This window comes from Stenella coeruleoalba (genome assembly GCF_951394435.1).
Source record: "Stenella coeruleoalba genome assembly, chromosome: 1".
Taxonomy (NCBI): Eukaryota; Metazoa; Chordata; class Mammalia; order Artiodactyla; family Delphinidae; genus Stenella; species Stenella coeruleoalba.
The window spans coordinates 65,912,118-65,934,251 of NC_137169.1; the positions used below are offsets into that span (position 1 = coordinate 65,912,118).

The window sequence follows — 22,134 nt, forward strand, 5'->3', positions numbered from 1 at the left end:
CCCCTGCTAAAGTGCTTCCTTTCCCATAAAGCCTTTTTTCGTAGCTCAAACTATAATCTCTCCCTCTCTTGAAGTCCAATATTGTAATTGGTCTATGATTGCCTTGTGATTTCAACCTTCTCAAAACTTTAGAACATAGTGGTTTAGAACAGAAGTTGGCAAAGTAAGCCCACCACACATCCAGTCGACTGCCTGTTTTTGCGTATAAACTTTTATTGGAACATAGTCACAGTCATTCACTAATATATCGTCTATGGTTACTTTTGCACTGTAATGGTAGAGTTGATTAGTTGCAACAGAGACTGTTAAGCCCAGAAAGTCTAAAACATTTACTATCTGGCCCTTTACAGAAAAATTTTGCCAATCTCTGGTTTAGAGCACGAGAATTGGACTTTGTATCACCCCTTAACATTTATCAGCTGTTTGATCCACAGGCTTGCTGTGAAGGTCAAATGATAGAATGGGAATGAACTATTTTGGAACGTTTAAAGCATGATTATAGAGTATTTTTATTGCTGTTACTTTTGCCTTAACTTAGACTATCTTACGGTTTACCTCTAACTGAGTAAACAGTTCTCATAAAGAAGTGGAAAGAAATTAGAAAGATCATGGTGTTATGTTAGCTATTATTGTATTCTTTTTATAAGAGTGTATAGATATATATAAACATGTGAAGTGCTCTAGACATGAGCTTCACTAAGCAAATACCCAGATTAAGCTTAGAAAAAGAGAGGAAAACCTTCCCTTTGTAAGCTCTAATGTGGTACGTTATGACTGCAAAACAGACCAGCACATCCTTAGTTGTTTGTGTAAAATATCCATTTCAAGATGATATTTAGAAAGTGAGGAAATTGATGATGCCATTTCTAGTCATGAAATGATCTCTCAGCTTTTGCGTTTTTGCAGAGCCAGATTTTGGAAAATAGAATGTCAAAGATGGTTTATCAGTATGGATAAAATAAGTGAAAGGCCACTGTTAAAAAACAACAACAACAGCAATCAAAAAATGGATAGCTCAGTGATGGTGGTAAAGGGAGCCCCCTTTTTTAAAAACAAATCTCCCAGCCAGTGGTATTTTTAAAGAAGGAACGTATTTCCATCAGGAAAGTTTGCTTCCTTATCCCTTCTGAAACAATATTAAATTTTCTTCTAGGGAGGAGACCCCAGTAAACCACAAATTGTTTTCTCCACTGTTTGTACAGTGAAAACAGCAGGTGGGAGGGGGGTGTTTAAGGAGCCTGGCACTCTGCAGAGCATCAGGGCCTCTTTAATTAGAGAGAGGCTGTTAGGGAAGATGAACAATGCTCCCTTTGTTAGAGCAACACAGTGTCTTTCAAAATCATATTTGTTTTTAAACTCAGTGGATTTGCACACAACCATGATGAGAAACACAGTTTAGATGGTGCATAGGAATATGAATAGGAGATGTTTGCTTTAAAACATATAAAAAATAAAGATACAGGCTTTGAAAACCTGGAGTTGCAATGAAAGAGTGCTGTAAAAAGTTCACTCAAACTTTGAAATTTTCTGGCAAACAAGTTATATCAGCTTGAGGGGAACTATAATACACATGGATACTTTGGATATGAAAATGGAATCAAAACTATTCTCTTCTGGCAGTCAAAGTAAGTTTTACGACAATGGATTCTTAGTTGCCTGTTTTTCTTTCTTAGGCTTCTTCAATTTTAAGTACATTTGTATGATAGTAAAATGATAATAGATAGTGAAAACTTTAAAACTCCTAGGAATTTCATTGACTTGGGCAATGATATCAAGAGGGCTTGTTGTTTCCAAGTAGCTTAGTGATGAAAAGCACATCATCCAAGAAATTTTATTTTCTAGGACAAATGGTCTGATATGGCTACTCAATAGTGTATTTACATCTTAATGAAGCATTTCCTTTAAGAGAAGTGTCCTGGGGATCAGAACCAGTTATTGAGATTCTGCCTAGGTCTCTGTGCATATTAAATGGCTTTGTTGTGTTTATTTTTTCCAAGGCGGTTTTATGATAATGCAATGCTGGGTTACCCAATGGGCAAAATGTACATATTCGAAAAGCATCAACAAAATAGAGACACCAAAAAAGAAACAATTTGGGGTGGACAAAAAGTTGATAGTGTGTGTGTGTGTGTGTGTGTGTGTGTGTGTGTATGAATATATATTTATTCTTCTTATGTATATTGTGTGTGTGTGTGTGTGTGTGTGTGTGTGTGTGTGTAAAGCATCAAAGTAATTTCCATGAAAAAAACAAACAAGAACTTTGTTGGACTTCCTTCCAGCTAATTTGTTTTAGTAGGGTTTCTATGCTAAATTATATACTGAGGGAGGGGACACCATAATATTTTCAGTCAGGACTTGATTATGTGTCTTGCATCATACTGAGCCTTTCAGAGGAAATCAAAGAAAGAAAAGACACAGCCGTTTTTTACAAGGAGCGACTTACACAGGCATGAGACATAACCAGGAGACAGAGTTCTAGCCAGTATATAATGTAATTATAATTGTGTTTGTTTGATGTTTTATTTGGTTTGATTATGTTGTTAACTCTCATGTTGATAGAGTTCTTTATTAAATTGTTAAATACCATTTGTTCAAAATATGGGTAATTTGCAGTTACTGATTAAATACCATGAGAGATAATCCACCACACCACAGGCAGATGATCAGAGAGCATCTCTCCATAGTTGGTTTGCCCAGCTGTAGCCCAGCAGACTAATGAGTATGGGAATAAGCTTCATGGGAACCCAACTAACTGGAACCTTCAAATAATTGGATTTTTCCCCTTGCACTTCTGTTTGATGAAAAAGAAGCAATGCTAAGACGGTAACCAATAAGAGGAACTTTTTCACCGAGTTCCTGAGCATGGTTTTGGATCACTATATATAAAGCCCAATTTCCTAGCCCACCTCCGTCTTAGTTCTGCTTAGTGAAAACTATTATTGCTAAGAGTGACCCTGAAAAATATCAGCCTTTAAAGAAATATTAATTCTGTTTGCAATATTCCTCTCATAAAGTGGACAAGCACATTCAGAAACACTTTTTGACCATAAAAATTGAGGCAAAATAGTTCTCTATATAAGCCTTAGTTCATTTTTACTGAAATCGCACTTTTACTTACTTGGCTCTATTCTACCATTGAGGTAGTTTTGTATGTCTGGAAATGTGCTCTGTGGCCTGACATCCTTCTCAGGGTCTATAAGGATGGCAAAATCTCTAAAAAGGCCTATCAAAGAGACCCATCAACAAACTCATAATAAAACAAAGCTCACAATACAGTGAAGAATATCCCAATTACCATATGAGTCAGAGTTACAGTAAATTCCACAGGAGTTTAGGAGAGGAATTGAATGCTGCAGGTTCAATACGGCCAGGAACTGTGTTTGCCTTGTTCAGGGCTCCATGTCTAATGCAAATGAATTTGTTGAATAAATATTTCCTATTAGGATGGTCATCATCTAGATGGTAGCTTTTGAATGAGGTGTTTAAAGATGAGTTGAATTTTGACTGCTGAAGAGGAGAAGGGAAGACCATCCAGCTGGAGGAATGAGTTGTGAAAAAAATGCAGAGGTAGAAAGAAAAGTGGGGAATGAGGGGTGAGATTAAAAACTGCATAGAGCTGGATAAAGTCATTTGCTAGATTATCCTTATGTATTATCTCATGGTTAGACTGGGTGGCGGCTTTGGAGAGATATCATTTTGTGTTTGTGTTTTTATTCCTCTATCTATCATTCTTACCTGTCCTTCCCCTCCCCCAACACACAAATTTTGAATTAGGAGAAGGAGCATTGCTTATTGCTAGGGTCAGCTTGGGTTTTAGCTTTGAAACATCCTGAACAAAAATGATAACTGGGTACGTCTACCCTGAGGTGCAGAGCTAAAAGAAAGCTCTGCAGGACTCCAGAAGTATTTCATCTGACAACATGTCTTCAGTTTCATTCATGATGAACTTCTGGCTAAATCTCATTATTTTGCTTTTTCTAAATCCATAAAGAAGCCACCTGAAGTGTCCCTGAAGGACACTACTGTGCTGATTGTTAGCATGGCTGGGCTGGTGCACAAGGTCTCTGGCACTGTGTACCCTGCGGAAATGCTGTCTCAAATGCGTCATTTTGCTGAGTGCCCCTGCTCAATGCCAGCACTGGTTTGTCTTCTGAGTAGGCGTGCTTCCTAGAAATTAGCCTTCAGCTGACCCCACAGTACACCACACATGATAAGTTTAGTGATGTCACTCCCATGCCCCTACTGCAGACAAGAGATGCCTGAGAAGAGGAGGAAGTTTACCATTGAAGGGAAATGGAAAGTTTATTTTATGTCTCATCAGAGGCTCCACTGCCAGACACACGTTTCAGGGCCCAGTGTTCTGGACATGCAAATGCACACGGACACTGGAGTGTGGAGAATACAAGTGGAATGTGGGACAAAAAAGAGATGGGGTGGTCAGAGTTGTATGTAATGACTTTAATTTGTTGCAAGGGAAATGTCAGGTTTCACATGAAGGAGGATTTGGGAAAGATTAGAAGTACTGGAGCTGAATGTCCCTAAAGAATGTTGTAAAATTTCCTTTTCAAATATGATGGGCTCTCTCCTTTCTGAGATGCATTAAGTTAGCACAATCTTGCTTGAAAACAGAGGGTTAATTCAGATGCGCACTTAAGACATTATTAACATTTGTGCAGTAGCCACTGCTTCATGTCATTCAAAAATAGATAGAGCAATTCTGCAAATAAAGGGCCCGACTATACTTATTTTCTCTAATTCCTTCCTGGGCTTAGCAATATTTGGGTTTGCTGAAAATAAGAAAGCAAATAAAAAAGAAGTGTAGTTTAAAGGGGAAAACCCTTATTTAGTTATATGAGCACCTTGAATGTTTAGCAGAGCATCACTTATTCAACAGTAATGCAGTCACCATTCTCTACATAGCTAAAGCTTTAATGACATTTTATGTAATCTCTGTTCAAAAGAAAAACAGAAAGTGTGTGTGTGTGTGTGTGTGTGTGTGTGTGTAGCAGAAGAAACAGAAAGAAAATAAAATAAGATATTTTTGAAGTCAGTGGGTAAATATTTCATTTTAAAGCATACAGGGTCTTGAGGAATATGGTGTCTGGGGTTGGAGGAGAAATAAATATTTTGAACCTGTGTTTACTTTATTATTTATTTATTTGGTTGCACCAGGTCTTAGTTGCGGCTTGTGGCCTCCTTAGTTGTGGCATGCAAGCTCTTAGTTGTGGCATCTTAGTTGTGGCATGCATGTGGGATCTAGTTCCCTGACCAGGGATCGAACCTGGGCCCCCTGCCTTGGGAGCACGGAGTCTTAACCACTGCGCCACCAGGGAAGTCCCATGAACCTGTGTATACTTTAGAATTAGTTAATATCAGTATGATTTTTACAAACTCTGCTTCCTAAAATGTTACTTGAGGCAGCTCACATTCATTCAACAAATACCAGTGAATACCTCATATGCTTTTCCAGTTGCCTAAATTTGTTGAAGACAGGTACAGAGTACCAAATCAGACAAAATTCATAATGACATGTACAGTGAATGTGATTATTAGTAGGAGACAATTCTCAATTTGGTCTTTTAAGTTTGTGTATATCTTGCCTTTGTTCTGGATTATCTTTTCACGGATGTTTATAGAGTTACCAGTCTTGGAAGAGAGAGAATTCTCCTCAGGAGCAAAAGGCCAGCATGCTTATTGCCCATTATAAAAATTTGAGTTCCCTAAACTCAGGGTTCTTCTAGTAAATGCAACCCACAGTGGGTGCAGGTATGTGGTTTTCAAGTTATGTTGTGAGGACTGGAGTTTGGGGAATGTGTGCAGGTGATGATACTCTGCCTGGGGTAATTGCTGTGAGTGTTAAATGCCCTATGCCTGTAAATTATAGTCCTATATCTCTGGTCCCAGGATCTTGGGCTTTAGCCAAGAGCCACAAACATGTACAGATAATTTCTTAGTTTGCATGTAGGGTAAAATCTCAGGCCCTTCACAAATCTTGTCAATTACTTTGAGCATTTGCATTTTATTCAGACAAGTACTTGAGCCAAACTAGTACTTTCTCAAGGTGAAATATCTCCGTTGGATTTTAATTTTCTTGTTAAATTTAAACTGAAAAAACTCCCAGGGAAAAAAGGGTAAAGGATGTTGTAAAAGAAGGAAGAGGTAAAATGGGGTGATGGGAATACCAAAAATAGTGAAAAAAAAACAGATCAAAGAAAAGAGCAGGACATAAGTATGAAACATTTTTGTATGTTTAGACAAATGTAGTTTATTTTTAAAATTTTGGGTTCATCCAATGGCTGTGCTAATAGACATACTTTTGTTGAAAATACAGAGAGGCTAGTTTATCAGGAGAGAGGTGGTTTAATACTTTTCACCTATTTTTAAATGGCAAGTGTTTATTACAATTCAAAAGTGGAGAAAACTGTAACTCATTTAAAATGTAAGCTGATAAGAGATAAAGGAAATGGCAGTTTTCCAGTGTTCTAATCATGCCACACTTATCCTAAATACTGCTGAATTCACCACTTGGAAGGGAAGACATCTTATTTGTACTATGCCATTATTTAGAATGTAACTTCTTACTATTTCTTAATTACAAAAGTGTCAGTAAAAACTGCAAACTCAGTTATTTAAATACTTGATATCTTTGAAAATCCAGATCTCTTCATCTATTCGACAAAACAAATTTATTTATAAGATCCTATTCATTTCATTTTAATAAAAATAAAGATAAAACAAAGTGGAATGAACTGAAAAAAATAATAGCGTAAGTCCCAAGTCATTTTTTAATGAGAATAAATATCGGATAAACATAATGCACTGTGACTGATTAAAAAATACTGTACGTAGTGATTTTTTAGAAAAAATATCATGATGGAAATAAGGCAGTTTTCATTTAGAAGAAAACCATCACTCTTCTTAATCAACTGAAAACAGCCACAGGGGTAATTACAGGCCACTCTTGTCGTTAAACATGGACTGCAAAATCCATCTAAATCAAGTAATCACTCTGTTAATTAAAAAATAAAAAAGACTAAGATGATCTGATATATGCCTTATAGAGAAATATAAGATGATCTGAGAATATCATATGTGGTGGTGGGATTACTAATACATGCAAAATTCTCTTCTCAAAATCTTTGAGTAGTATCCAAAATGATAGGACAGTCTGATTTTCAATTTTATAAATTTGTGGCTGCGAACACTTTCTCACTTGGCATTCTTAGTTATCTCTTCAGAGTTGCTGTGTTTCCTTGCTTGGGGCATAGAGAGGTGAAGGGTGCAAAGAAAAAAAAAAAAAAAAGCCAGGAAACTTGTGATCTATTTGGGAAGTAAGACCAAAAATAAGAGTCAAAATAAAGATTCAGGTAATAGGACAAGTTAATGTTAGAAAAAATGCCACTAGAAAGGATGTGATTAACCACCAAAGATTTTTGCAAACAGTAATTGCTGGAATTCAAGTAGGGGAAACTACAATAGACTAGGGTGGTCCAAAAAGGCATCAAAGGCCAAATGAGATTTGATTCAGCCTTGAAGGATGGTGAAATCTGGCTGAAGTGTGCAAAGATTAAGAGATGGGGTTGGCAAACCAGTTTTGGGCTAAATCTGGCCTGGAGACTTCTTTACATACATGCAGAATCAAGAACGGATTGTACATTTTTAGATGGTTGAAAAAAATCAAATAAGAATAATATTTCATAACACTGAAAATTACATGAAATTTAAACTTCAGTGTCCATCAATAAAGTTTTATTGGCACACAGCCACTCTCCATTTGCTTATGTCTATGACTGTTCTTGTGCTACAGTGGCAGAGTTGAGTAGTTGTAACAGAGAACAAATGGCCTCAAAGTCTAAAATATTCACTGTATAGATCATTACTAACAAAGTTTGCTGACTCCTGATGTAAAAGATAAAGGGCAATAATGGAAAGGAATGTTGGAAGGCCTATAATACACCCAGCTCTGGAGATGAAAAGGAACCCCTGCAGGTTTTGAATATAGGAGGAAGCCAAACTGCCTCTGCTTCCTAAACACATCACCTGTGCCTGCAAATGTTTGTTAAATCAAAACAAATGAATAACAATTTTTAGATTCCTAATCCAACTGTTACTTTATATTTGTTGCTCTTCAAAAGGATGAATGACATTTCAGCATAGGAAATGTACCTTGACTCTCTGAGGTTGTCCATCCTAACCTCACACATGTGTGCTATGAGCAGCTCTCACTGATTTTGACATTGTTGGACATGAAACAATACCTTGTATTTTGGGGATTTTCTAAGAGCGTATTTAGATGACACCTCCCTGGACCTTTCTTCTTTGGATTGCATGACATAATTTGTCTTCTACTTTTCCTACATAGCTCAGATATAGATACAAAAAGTGAGGGTTTATATTGACACAAAGAATCGGTAAAAAACCCTAGCTCTCTCTAGAGCCAGATCGTTAGAGAAAAAATGGTTCAGGCAAAGACACACTGCAGAAGGAGGCCAAGTGTTAAACCCCTCCTGTGGGTGTTCCCATCAGATCCACCATGGATACATTTCAGATACCAAATTTCCTCTCTAATATTTTAAGGCAACATGTCACCAAGCCTCACTAAGGGGTGAAATCTAAGAAGAGTGTAGAGAAACACACATGGGAAGAACATCACAATAAAAAGAAAACAAACTCTGGGAAATGTGGTTAAGAAATATCAGACTCAATTAATAGTGGAGACTTCAATAGCCTTGGAGAAATCCAATACAAACCAAATTCAAATGACATGTCAGTGCTTCCAGCCATGTTTGCTTTCAGTTGATTTCGTTTTTAAAAAATCTTAGGGGGAATTCTTTAATGAAACCAAATCTGGCTAAAACCTACATTCTTCTAGGTAATAAAAATTAGGTAAAAACATTAATTTCAGATTTTTCTCTTTTATTTAAAAACAGGTATCTTTTAAAACATTTTTTGGTTCATTTGCAAAAAATGTTTTTGAGAAATTATGGGAACTTTCAATGGAAAGAGTAGAGCTGAGATGAAGTTAAGGGAGAACATTAAGAGAAAATGAGAAAATATACAATAGTTTAAAAATGCAACTTAAAGTCAAACTGCATAACTTGTTTTGGAGTTAATCCCAGATAAGTATCAGTATAGTCAGGGATAATGATGAATTCTGGATTAGAACTGTGTAAAGCTTTGTAAAAGCAGTAAGCTCAAGTCTTGGGAATGCAAAATCGATGACATTTTGGAATGAACTTGTACCCTAAATGGAGGGAAATAAAGTTTAACTCACATGTCAATATATTCTCATAAATATCCACCTAGAAGGGCACAGCTACAGGATACTTGGACACTTATACAGATACAGATACACACATGGACGTGGACCGATAGACATGTGCTTTAGGATATGAAAAAGTTCCTAGGTAAGAATTGTAACAGTGCAATGGTTTCTAGAAGAAAACCGTTTCCTATCCTGGCTCAGAATGTAAAAAAATGACTTTCCCCTAACATTGTATAATGGATCTTCCAGTCACAGTCGCCTATAGAAGCATAATTTATGTAGTGGATGACAAGAAGAGTTTTATGATATCTGGAATTCATTAAAAATTTTTAGATGGGAAAAACTGAGATCCAATTAAAACCTTAATAAACGTCTCTGTGTTGAATACAAATATATTAAGTTAATATGTGTGCAAGATGAAACTGGAAACGTTATGGGAGTCTGCATTTTAATTCTAGTTCTATCGGGAAACTATTTAACTCAGAGAATTACTTGGTAATGGGACTGTTTACAATGAAGCAAAACTGAATTTAAATAGGACATTTTAGCTCATGACTTGTCATAACTCCTGAGATCTCAGCCTTAAGGCATGTTAAGATCTCACTGGTGAAAGGCTGGCGAGGAAAAGGAAGACGGACCAACTAGCGCCAAGAAGAGCCCTCAGGAGGCTAAGGCAGCGATAGGGCCAGTCCCCAAGGATCTTACCTTGAAGGGAAGCAAGGGCTGGCAGGATACTACATGGCAGGCCCCACCCATGTCATACTCGAGATACAGCAGTGACAGTCTTTGGTTGGAGATAATTCTCATGGACAGAAGGTGGTAACAGCTTGGTTTTACAGGAGACCTGGATGGGATGTGCAGTGTCTGTTAAAGTAGGACCCAAGAGCTTAGGGTTTATAGATACAAGTGAGTGTACCTATCCTGTATACTCAAAAAGATAGAATGTATCTATTTTCCACAGACTTACCTACTTGCTCTAGGTTTTGTATCCTAGGATGTATCCTAGGGAGGATATATTCTTACCCTACATTTTCTGACTATCAAATCTAAGACAATAGGGGACTTTCCTGGTGGTCCAGTGGCTAAGACTCCATGCTCCCAATGCAAGGGGCCTGGGTTCGATCCCTGGTTGGGGAACTAGATCCCCCATGCTTCAACTAAGAGTTCGCATGCCGCAACTAAAGATCCCTCATGCTGCAACTAAGACCCAATGCAGACAAATAAATAAATATTTTTAAAAAACTAAGACAATAGGCTACATTTGAATGGTGTCAAATGGTAGAGATTAGGCCCCTCACCTACTTGGCAGCCGAGTGTAGCAGTTATGATGGCAGAGGCAGAAGTCCAACTATCTGGGTTCAAATCTCTGTTCCCCGCCCTTACCAGCTGAGAATGACAACATTCATACAGATGTTGTGAGGATCAAATGGGATACTGCATATAATTGCAGGGTGCCTCCGTTTTGTTATTATTATTTTTGGAAACAGGCTTTTGGCTGTAAGTCACATAACTTGAGACTTGGAAAATTATACTATGTCTCTGGGCTAGACTAAGCTATTCCTGTAGTTTGGCCAGTTTTAAAACAAACAAACAAAATCCTGTCCATACCCTCCTCCCAGCCCCCACCCACCTGCACATCTAGCTGCACCTTCATCCCCTAATAGGTTCAGAATATGCTTTTATTACCATCTAACTGCTCTTCCCCTTCCAACTGCTGTCCGGATCAAAGTGATTGTTAATATTGTTCTGTGACTTCTGGTCCAGATTTATTCTAGAATTGATTGACTTTGTTTTTAGGTTGTTATAAAATATGACTATTCCTGTCTATATTTAGTTATAATTTATGGATGCTAATAAAAGAATAACATTTTGGGAAGTGTGGACATGGGTGGGTGGGAGTTTAATTGAGAGATCCATACTCAAGACTGAGGGAGCTAGTGAAACCCTCCCTGTGGTATGCCCAAGTCACAAGATGCTAAGTGTTTGCCTCCTCAGTGTTTAATTTTCTGAGACACCCGAGAAGAATGGCAATCATCCTATTCATACTCTCCTACAAGCTACCTTTAGTGAACATACCCCCCCCCACCCCGTTAGGAAAAAGAGCTACCATTTTGAGAATGTTCATAGTGCCAGAGAGTGAGGTAAGTGGATTTACAAGCATTATCTTATTTAATTCTCACAAGGAATTATATATTATTAAATAAACTAAGGATTCAAGAGAGGTTAAGAAGATTGATCAAGGTCACCCAGCAAGGAAATGCTCAGCGGGGTTGCTCGCTGGATTCTGCCATGTTGTCTCCCAGACATGCAGACTTTCTGTGTGGACAAAGAGAGCTCTGCTCACCCTTGCCCTTCCCACCTGCCACCCTGTCAGGCTCAGTCCTTCTTTCCTTAGAGCTTTGCTTCCACTTTGGTTAAGGACCTTACCACGTTATTTTATCACGTATCTCTCATCTTTCCCACTCGGCTGAACCTCAACTGATGTCAGAGACCATGGAAATCATGCTCTCATCTCCGATAGGTCCTGTAGTACTTCCATAAAGGTTTCCTCCTCCAGTTAGTGGTAGCTCAAAAAAAGATTTATTCTGCCAGTAGCAGCTCAATAAAGGTTTATTGAATTCATAAATGGATGAAATACTGGGTTTTCCTGACCCACTAGAGACTGAGCTAAAGTAGTGGTTTGAAATATGCAGTCATGATCAAGGAGTTCGTCCTGAAAATACAGTAGATCTCTGAAGCAGATGGCGGGGCTGGAGGAAGGAGTGGGAGAGCAGAGTGTGGTCCCTCAGCGAGACTGAGAAGAGGAGCTTCCCTTGGGAGCAGGCAGTTCCTCCACAGCCCAGCCTCCACCCTTTCCCGAGGTTCCTCCTGCTCTCCCAGGATTCTGCGTATTCTCATCAAGAAAACACCAGATCTCTTGAAAGCCGAGGTTTCTGCTTTGCGGTTTGTGAGCCAATCTCATGACGCCACAGCCACCACCGGCAGCCCGCAGTGCTTTTCCTGACTCCACGGAGGCAAACTAGACTGGGCTTCCAGCAAGTGAAACCTCTTGGGTAAATATTTTGGGCCTGGTTTTTAGATTTCTCTGACAGACCAAGTGGTGGAGATCTGTGTATGTATACAGGACGGACGGTCTCTCCCTTTTTCTGTTATGTGTGTGATGTTACTTTCGTTATAGAAATAATTCTGCTTCTCTTAGTCAGCTCTTGCTGGGGAATTGGGCTTTCCTTGTTGATTTTCATTCAACAAGGAAAGAGGGTTTGTTGAGGAGAGGTGGAGAGGACCCACAACATGTCTTCATCCCACAGGCCACCTGCTTCTTAGGTTGACCTCCTACATCACCCTGTGTTTTAGCATCAGAGAGTTCAGGTTGGATGGTGAAAAATGGCCTTTCTGGGTTTCCAGTCCTAATAGGAATGTGTAGATCTAACCTTGTTACTGAAGTTGCAACAAAATTCATCAAATTCTAAACTTGTTGCAGGAAAGAGCTAAGTCCTGTGCATGTGCGTGACCGCCCGTGCACACACACACACACGCACACAATTTATATATTAATTATACCATTAATGTATATATGAGAATATACTATATTTTCATATACACATATATGCTATTTACAGTATATTTATGTATACACACATTTTTTCACAAACACAGAAGCTTAAAGCAGGAGAGAGCAATGCATTATATATACACACACATACATACACGTGTGTGTGTACTTACAAACAAAATATATCATACACGGTGTATGGCTCACGGCATCTTCGGGGATAGGTATTTGTATTTGTGCTCCCCCTTTTTTTTTTTTTTTTAATTTTCAAGTACTTGGGCCTCTCACTGTTGTGGCCTCTCCCGTTGCCGGAGCACAGGCTCCGGACGCGCAGGCTCAGCGGCCATGGCTCACGGGCCCAGCCACTCCGCGGCATGTGGGATCTTCCCGGACCGGGGCACGAACCCATGTCCCCCGCATCGGCAAGCGGACTCTCAACCACTGCGCCACCAGGGAAGCCCGCTGTGCTCCCTTTTAATGGCAAATTATTTTTAGGTAAGGCCATCACAGAGTCTTTAAGCAGAGCGAAGGCTCTTTCCTTAAACAGCTCAGGGAGAATTTTGTTTGCTACTTTTGAAGAATCCTTTGATGTACCCAAAGCCTGTGGAGGGGTGATTCCAAACCCACTGAATTAAAAAGTGTGAAGTGTCTGCTAGGAGTTCGCTGATCTGTTAGGGGAGACGAATCGAGGAGAAGAAAAGGCCACTTTCTCTCCCCAGCGGGACCCAGATTCCTGCCTGCTGTTGAGCGACTTTATATACAATGAACTACAGAACGTTTACAGAAAAAAAAAGAGAAAAGAAAAAGTAGCAAGCACCGAGGGGCAGCCGCCGGCGCCCGGGATGGCACGTGACCTGGGGGGCGGGGTCCCGCGGCTCGCCAGCCAGTGGACGGGGCCGGGGGCGGGCCCACGACTCGGGGGGCGGGGCCTGTGCCCGCGCAGCTCTCACCGCGGTCCCCTTATTTGGATCTGCGGGAATGTGGGCTGGAGCGGTCCTGCAGCGGTACCAACCTCCAGCCTGTCGCCTGGACTGCCCCTGACCCAGGCGCCCCGCTGCTCGGTGGCCGGAGGGCCGGCGGAGCGCCATGGCCTGCATCCTGAAGGTAACGACTCGCATCTATGGCTTGGACGCGTGGTTGGGCAGCCTCTTGCTGCTAAGAGGCGTGGAGCCAGCCGCGGTCCCACGGCATCCTCATCTCAGTTGTCTTTTCCTGGCGTTGCTTTTCTTTTTGTTCGTTTGGCAAATGCATAGGGAGGGAGATTCTGAAACATGCAGCTGGCACGGCTTCTCTTCCGACCATTCCTGCTTCTCGCGCCTGCATTGAAGGAGCTGCAGACTGTTGGCTCCAGGGGAGAGCAGGGCTGTGTGCCGAATAATGGGGATGGCAGGGAGGGGAGGGGTGCGCCCGCGAGTCCCGCGGCTCTGTTGCCTGAGGCCTTTCTGGGGCCACGCAGAGAAAAGGAAAGGCTGGACATGGGTTACTGGTGCTGAGGGGTACAGGGCTTTGAATGGGGGTGAGAGTGCAGAGGGAGTTCTACCGAACATTTGATCGTATGAAGATAAAAACTTCAGAGTTTACAGGTAGTCCCTTAGGAATGAGTTTTCTGTGAGATCTGCTAACTCTGTATGCTGTTAGCTCTACTTCGGAAAAGTTCACAAGAGGGTGTATTTATTAGGTGAGAATTTCAAGCCTTCCTTTTGCTTATAAATTTAAACAGACAAACCTCCCTTGTGCTCATAAACAGACAAAATTATTTCACTCCCTATCAGAGTCTGTTCAGCCACCCCTTCTTTGTTGAGTTTTCTTTCTCCAAGTGTGTTCTTAGCCTGGACTGAGCATCTTTCTGGGTTCTTGTGGCATCAGGTGGGAGAACTTGGTACGAGTGCCTCACTTGAGAACTTTTTATTCCATAGGGAGTTTGTTTGTTTGTTTGTTTTTCTGACTACTGTTTCTACTCGTGCCTAACCTGACTACATGAACCAAAAACATTCACAGCATGAAAGTTTCCTGGGCCTTGACTGGGAACGAAAGGCCTATTTGTTCCGAGTTTGGGAGAGCTGTGTGTGACAGAGGAAAACACCAGAAATCAAGTTGTTTGGTTGTGCTATTGTGAAAGAGCATTTACTTGTCTGTAGGATGATTTGAAGCCATCTACTGCTGTATTAGTTACCTGAATCCTCTTCCAACATGCCTTGGTGTTAATGATGCAAGTAAGAGACTAACCTAGTAGAGTTTGTTTCCATTTCTTAGAGTAAAGGAGATGAGGTATTTCCTGTGATTTTTCTGAACTTCCTTTGTTTGGTTTCAGAACATTTTCTGGGACATAATGGTAGCAAGATCAAGAGGAAATAATACCTTGGTATTACAGTATGGGATTTTTACCTTGGAGACTCCTAGCCCAAGGACTGAAATATGAAGATGAGTCATATCTACTATTTATTGTGTTATTAACTGAAAGAGAAGTTGAGGAGCGTGACATTTATTGTTGGCTGTCTTCTTCCCTTTTGATTTCTCCCCTGCCTCATCTTGCACATGTTCCAAACATGTTTAATACACATCCCAAGCTGCAAATGAATCTGATCCAACCATTCCTTCCCTTTCCATCCCCTCACACTGACCTCAGACATTTGGGGCATATCTGATTCCTCCTTTATTTTTTTCTCCGCTGAAACTAATCTGGGGTGCAGACAGGTAAACTGCAAAGAGCAAAGGCTTTGGACTCAGAAAGACCTTGGTCTGAATGCAGGCTCTGCCATGTGCTACCTGCGTGACCTTGGATAAGCTACTTAAATGTCTCTGAGTCTCAGTTTCCTCAATATAAAATTAAAGTAATAGCACCTCAGGGTTGTAATACTCCACAGGGTTGCTGTGGATGAAATAAGATATGAAAAATACTTTGTGGCACAGGCATTCAATAGGTGCTATTTTTTCCTCACATATAATAATAACTACAATTTAATTAATCTTTACTATATCCTCAGCCCGTTTCATATAATATAACTCTTGGTCTTACATCAAACCCTGTAAGGTGAGTATCATTGTTTAAAACCGCATTTTACAGATGGGGAAGCTGAGGCTCCCGAGCTTAAGCGATTTGCCCAAGGGAACAGGGTTAAGGACAGAGTGAGCCTGGACTTAGACCCAGATCTGCCAACCTTCTTTATATTTTAACTCTGTTCCCTGTACTTTCCCAGATGATGACTTTCTAAGATGCCCTAATACCGTTCAGAGTCCTTACCACCTTTGAGAAACAAAGTACCTTTGTGCAATGGTCTTGATGGCCTCTGGTGGGCCTTTTCCCCTTGTCTTTGAAAGGCCATGCATGGGGGAGTGGAGAGTCCAGAGACCTGGGTTCAGTGCAAGCTTTTTCTCCTGCATATGATTTTAGACAGTCACTGCAACTTGCAACCTCAATTTGCCCAAGCTGTAGAATGCCTGATAGGGTTTTGTGAGGGTAAAATGATATACTGTTGTTGTTGTTTTTAATGAAATATTTTCTGCCGTATTGGTGTTGGTATCACAAGATGCATAAGCCATTGACCCCATTCTCCACTGGCTTACAGTATAGTAAGGGGGATAGAAAAGTAAATGAATGTGTTACAATGTGAAGAATAATAGGCCTGTGGAAGGCATAACAGAAGCATGGAGGGAGAAAGCAATGAACCCTCTAATTGGATAATTAGGATAGTGTTCCTACTTATGATTTGGAGCTGTGTTTTGAAGACTGAATATGATTTACTGTGATGAAGCTTGTGTTTTAGAAGGATAACTTTTGAGTCAGGGTCAACTTTATGCTGTGGGCAAAATCTACTCTTCTCAGCAGATTTTTGAGGTAGATCTTATTATCCCGAGATACAAAGAGGTTGATTAGAGTATCATTATTGCTAAACAATAGTGACCCTAAATAGGAACCTTTGACTAGCTAAGAAGAGGAGCCTATAGCATGGCAGCAAATGGTGGTCTTTTGGGGCATACAGAATATCCCCTCAAGGTATTGTGCGTGGTAAGGGCCCATTCTGCCCATGTGTAGACCTGGTTCTCAAAACAGAATAATGATTACCTCAATAATCATTTAATTGTGGAATACATACTTACTCCACGTTGCATGGGCTTCGAAGCCAGAAATATGTGGATTTTAATTATGGCTCCACCACTTACTAATTGTGTAACCATAAGCAAGTTTCTTGATTTCACTGCCTCAGTTTCTAAAATGGAGATGATCATGCATTCCTCAATGGGTTATTCTAGGGGTTAAATGGGAATATCTGCACATTAGTTAGAATAGGCTAGTTTACTGCAGAAAAAACAACCTCAAGTCTTAGCAGGTTCATTTCTTGCCATGCTCCTGGTTAGGCAGCTCTCCTGGGGAGCTGTGCCATTGTGAATAATGAAGTCAAGGGACAGTGTCTTTCCATGGGGTGTTTTAAAAGTCTTCAAAATTTGGTAGACAAGAAAGATATTTAATTTGTATTTATTTGGTTATTAGTGAAATAAAACTTAAATTTATAGAAGTCATTTGTTTTTCATCTCTTATAAATTACAGATACTTTAGTATTTTATATAATAAAAGCTGTTTGTATTTTCTTTTATGATTTCTACCTTTGGTCAGCAGGTACTTTTTTGAGAACAGTGTCACGTATACCTTTGACATTTAACACATATTTAGTGAATTGTATTAAGGTTTTTTTTTGGATTCAGTACTGAAATGGAAACTGAGTGAACATGTGGACACAGACACTTATTTCGGCCTTGGAGAAGATTATGGTTTTGCCAGGTTAATGATACTTAGGAACTTGAAGTAGTTAGACAATAACACAGTAGGTGCATGACTAAGCTACTGTTATCTTCTCTACCAGTCACCTGTCCTCGTATGACACTGATCCTTTTTTTTTGCTTTTTTGGCTGGACCTTAGTTGCTGGACCAGGGGTCAAACCCGTGCCCCTGCAGTGGAAGCACGGAGTCTTAACCACTGGACCACCAGGGAAGTCCCTACATTGGTCTTGATTGATGGGAAATTTGATGAATATTGATATCAAGTTATGGACTTGGTGTCTTCTTATTTACTTTTCCCCCACTGCCCCAGATCTGATCCTTCACCATACTGCATCAATTCTGTCTCAGGAAATCTCTCAAATATGCCCATTATTCTCTATCCCTATCACCTCTGCCTTGTCTAGAGCCTAGTATTTGGTCTGTCTTTTGAAATAGCTTCCTTTCCTTCAGGCGCCTCATAATCTCGCCCATCTTCCACATCACTCTCAGATTATTGTGCAGAAGTGCAGTGCTGATCAAGCCATTTGTAGGCTTAAATGCTTGTCTTGGCTCCCCAGGCCCTGCAGGGTAAACCCAGCTGTTTAGCTTGGCATTCAGGTTCCTTCAGAATCTGGCCCCTGCCCACATATCTGGCCTCACCACCTACTACTCCCTTCCTCATGATCTAGACACTTACCTAAATGAATTCCAAGTCTGCAGATATAGAACCTCCTTTCGTGGCTCTGTGCCTTTGTAGTATAGCACAGGGATTGAAAGCCTGGTCTTTGATGTCAGACCAACCTGTTCCAGCAGTGAAATCTCTAAGCCTCAGTTTCCTCGTCTGTGAAATGGGAGCAAAAACAGTGCCTACTTCTTAAGGTTATGAGGAATAAATGAGCTAATTTCTACAGAACAGAACCTGACACATAATAAGTCCTTGATAATTATTAGCTATTAGTTGTAGTTGTACATGCTGTTTTCTCTGCAGGAAATTCTCTCTGCTATCACTTTTCCTCCACTGAGAGTTCAATTTATCTTTCAACTCCTATTTCAGCATCACATCCGTGGTCAAGTCTTCCCCTGCCTCAGGCTTCCTCTGTGGCTCCATGGTTTGGTTCTTGTCTCTGTAGCAGCAAGTATTACCCTGTACTGTAAATAAGCTCAACTCTTTTGTTTTACTATGAACTCATATAGCACAGGGGCCTTTAGTAGGTCGATCAGCTAGTGTTTACTAAGCATATGTAAATGAATACTGTTCTTGCCCTAAGTAAGATTACAGACTCAATGAGAAGAAAGGTATACCTAGTGAGTATACGAGTAGTGGTGGTGTTGGTAGTTACCTAATTGAATCTTGGGGGCAGAAAAGGCCTTGTCTTATTCAACTTGATATCCATAGCAACTAGTCTGACTCACAGTAAAGTGTTTCCTAAATGTTGAATGTATAAATGATTTAATTTTTTTTGAGATGCTACTTACAGACAACAGCCTAACCTGGTCTCCTCTAGGAGCAGCCTAATTCTTCTTAAACATGCGTGGAGTTTTCACTCTAGCATAAGCAAGCAGATTAGAGTTTATCAATTAGTTTTCTCCTTAAGTTCCTTCTCAGTTTGTTTCTTTTAGATCTGTTAGGGCTTCTCATAAAATCTGGAGCCAATTTGAAATCTAGAGGAGGGAGAAGAGAGACCTGGACTGGAAAGAAGAAAGAAGAAAAGTATAAGAGTGACTTATCTTTTGTCATGATCATTTCAGTTCCCTGGGTTAATAGAAACAAAAAAAGCAAAAGCAAAAAACAAACAACAGACCTCAGCATCCACACCACAATTTGTGGTTCTCAAACTATGAGGTTTCAAAGGATTGGAAAATAATATGGCTTCACTGAGACTGGAAAGCCACAGAAACTTCACAGGTACACAGATTGCAAACCTGAAACTCTACGATAACCCCAGCAAGTAGAACAGACAAGGCACTTTGTTTAATAAATCTGCTATGACATTTCTTTCTGCTGCCCAAAGAATGCTGAAGTCTCAGTAGCTGCCCTGCCTGATTTTTAGGCTTATTGTCACTGAGCAGATGCTTTTGCAAATTCTGTTAGCACACTTTGGGGAATGAGTTGCTTGTGTAAAAAGCTTTGCTTTTTGGATGAATTGAGAAGAACAGCAGCAATAACAGTTGTTCTTTATTGAACACCTAGTGTGTTCAGGCTGGGTCCTGGGCTGAGTGCTTTACATGTATCATCTCATGTAAACTTTTATTACAAATGAAGATACTGAGGTTCCGAGAAGCAAACTAACTTGCCCCAGGTCATGGTTAGTAAGTGGTGAAGGTGGGGTTGACTCAGGCTCTGGGTAGTGTTGTAGTGTGTATTTTACCTTCAGTGCCGATTCAGTGAATGTTTATAGGGGCTTTGAGTTTATTTCACCATCTTTTGAGTCTAGACAGCTTCCTAACAATCTCCTGATAGAGCTCTCTTTTAGCTGTGTTATTTTTATTTGTTCCTTCCTCAGAATTTCCTTTGTGACAGAGGAACTAGAGGATATAGAGGGGCCACAGAGACTGGGGAAATAAGAAGGTTCTAAGTCTGCCTCTAACACTAACAGCCTTTTGATCCTGGGCAAGTCACGTGACCACAGCCTTCTTTCCTGAGAAACCCCCATGTCCCTTTGAAGGTGGGAGTGAAGGAGAGGAGTGATAGAGTTAGATTTACCCTTAGGCTAAGCTTCAGGGCCCCTTCAAGGCTCTGGGAAGAGGTTCTGGCATGTTTGTATTTATAATTTATATTCATTTTCTTAAAGAGACCCACAGATCATATAAGCTTCAGGCTTCCCAGCCAGCATCCCCCCTGGGGCAGTGTTGGAATCCAAAAGAGATAAAGTTCGTGAATGCACTTTGTAAAGCAGAATGCACTGTACACATGTGGCAAAACTATTATTGGTATCATTAATAATTAGATAACAGCTTGAATCAAGGAAACCTTTCTTGGGGCTGGTGGGAGAAAAAAAGTTTAGATTTGAGGCAAGCAGAGGGAACCCATTAAGCTTTCCAGCAGATGACTGGGGAAAGTTATGATATCTCCTCCCCAGGAGGAACATATTCAGCTGTTTCTGAGAATTTTACACACGCTTATGCCTGAGGGTTGGGAATTGGATGAGTTCTCTATTTCCTGGATTCCGGGAAAAGTAGAGAAAGGCATTTTTCTAATTGAACAGAGTAGATTTACAAGTGTTACCAGGATCCCATTACAGAAAGCTGCAGTTAGATCCTGGTTATTAAAAGGGTCATTGTTCAATTTATGGATTATCCAGATCCTGTTGGTCCCTGGCCACTCTGATGTACACCTTTTATGCGTTTTACTGCCAATTAGCACTTCCACCAGAGCCTGGAAAGGGAGAGGAGCTAAACTCCAAATTGGTTAATTCCTTTTCCTTGTTAGCAGCTTTGTCAAGGTGTGTCAGCAGGAAGGTAAAGAAAATGGCTCAAATGCGGTGAAGAGATTATCTGTGCTTTCACTGTTGTTTTCTTTCTTCCTCAACTCAAATTTAAGAGTAGGCCCTGCTTCTGATTTTAACTTGATTTAAAGTCAGTAAATCAAAGATCTTGGCCTAGGGCATCCAGGGACTTCAATAAACAGCAGCCTTGGGGTAGGTAACATTTTCAGAGAGCCTTTTGCCCACACCCCATATCTCCAGGCCTGTCTCTCATTTCCTGTGTGATGTGGAGGGGTGGAGACTCAAAGAGAGGTCCAGTACTTAAGTCATTCAAGTGTTTGTGTAAAAAAATGTGTGTTTCTCTACATATACATAGTAAATATAAATAGAAATGTGCGCCCACATTCATTCAATCATATCTTAGTATTTATTGAGGTTTGAAAACTCTCGCATGTAAAAGCCTTTTCTGGAAGGGATTTCTCTCTAATTTCAAAGGCTATTGTGTTTCCTAGGGAATTTATTAGCTGTGCATTTACCAGACACAAAATAAAAACTTTGGTCAGTTATGAAAACTCTATTTGCATCTTGCTCTGAGAAGACCATGACCACAAGGGAATTGGAAGTAAAACGTGTGTGTCCTGCATGGGAATGAGTCATAATGTGCGATTAAAATGTGCATGTGGAGCTCATCTTAGATTTTAAGGATTGGAATGAGCAAGCGACTGTCCTGGGACAATTCTCCTCCTTGGGACAAGTGGAATACCCACCTGTGGAGAGCAGGGCTACGATTCCTCCTATTGTTGTTTGTTATTCTTGGCTCCAACCGTGTGCCGGACTAAAGAAAGAGATGTGAAGGTCTCTCTCTGTGAAGGGCTTGCCTTACCAATCAGGGAAAATGGTAACCAGGAAAGAAGGGCTGTGCTCTACGGTGTGGGCAGGAAGAGGACTGTGGCTTGCAGAGGTCAGAGCTACACAGACTCTGATTCCAGCTTTGTGATGAGTTTGAGTAATGACAATAATACTTTTATTTAATGCTCTGTAACAGTGCAGTCCAGGAGAAATACAATGACGGCCACTTAGGTAATTTTACATTTCTAAGAGCCACATTAAAAAGAAAGCAATAAGTAAATAAATA

At 40.3% G+C, this 22,134-nt stretch overlaps 1 protein-coding gene across 4 annotated transcripts in view; it reads left to right on the forward strand.

The window, feature by feature from the left end:
• The first annotated feature begins 13,542 nt into the window (after window positions 1-13,542).
• Window positions 13,543-22,134, forward strand: part of ST6GALNAC3 (ST6 N-acetylgalactosaminide alpha-2,6-sialyltransferase 3) — a 583,102-nt gene continuing 574,510 nt past the window's right edge. For all 4 annotated transcript variants that reach the window (XM_079901981.1, XM_079901982.1, XM_079901985.1 and 1 more), the window contains exon 1: window positions 13,543-13,922. In XM_079901981.1, the coding sequence (XP_079758107.1) occupies window positions 13,905-13,922 (18 nt within the window). In that variant the 5' untranslated portion in view covers window positions 13,543-13,904. The remainder of the gene's footprint in view (window positions 13,923-22,134) is intronic.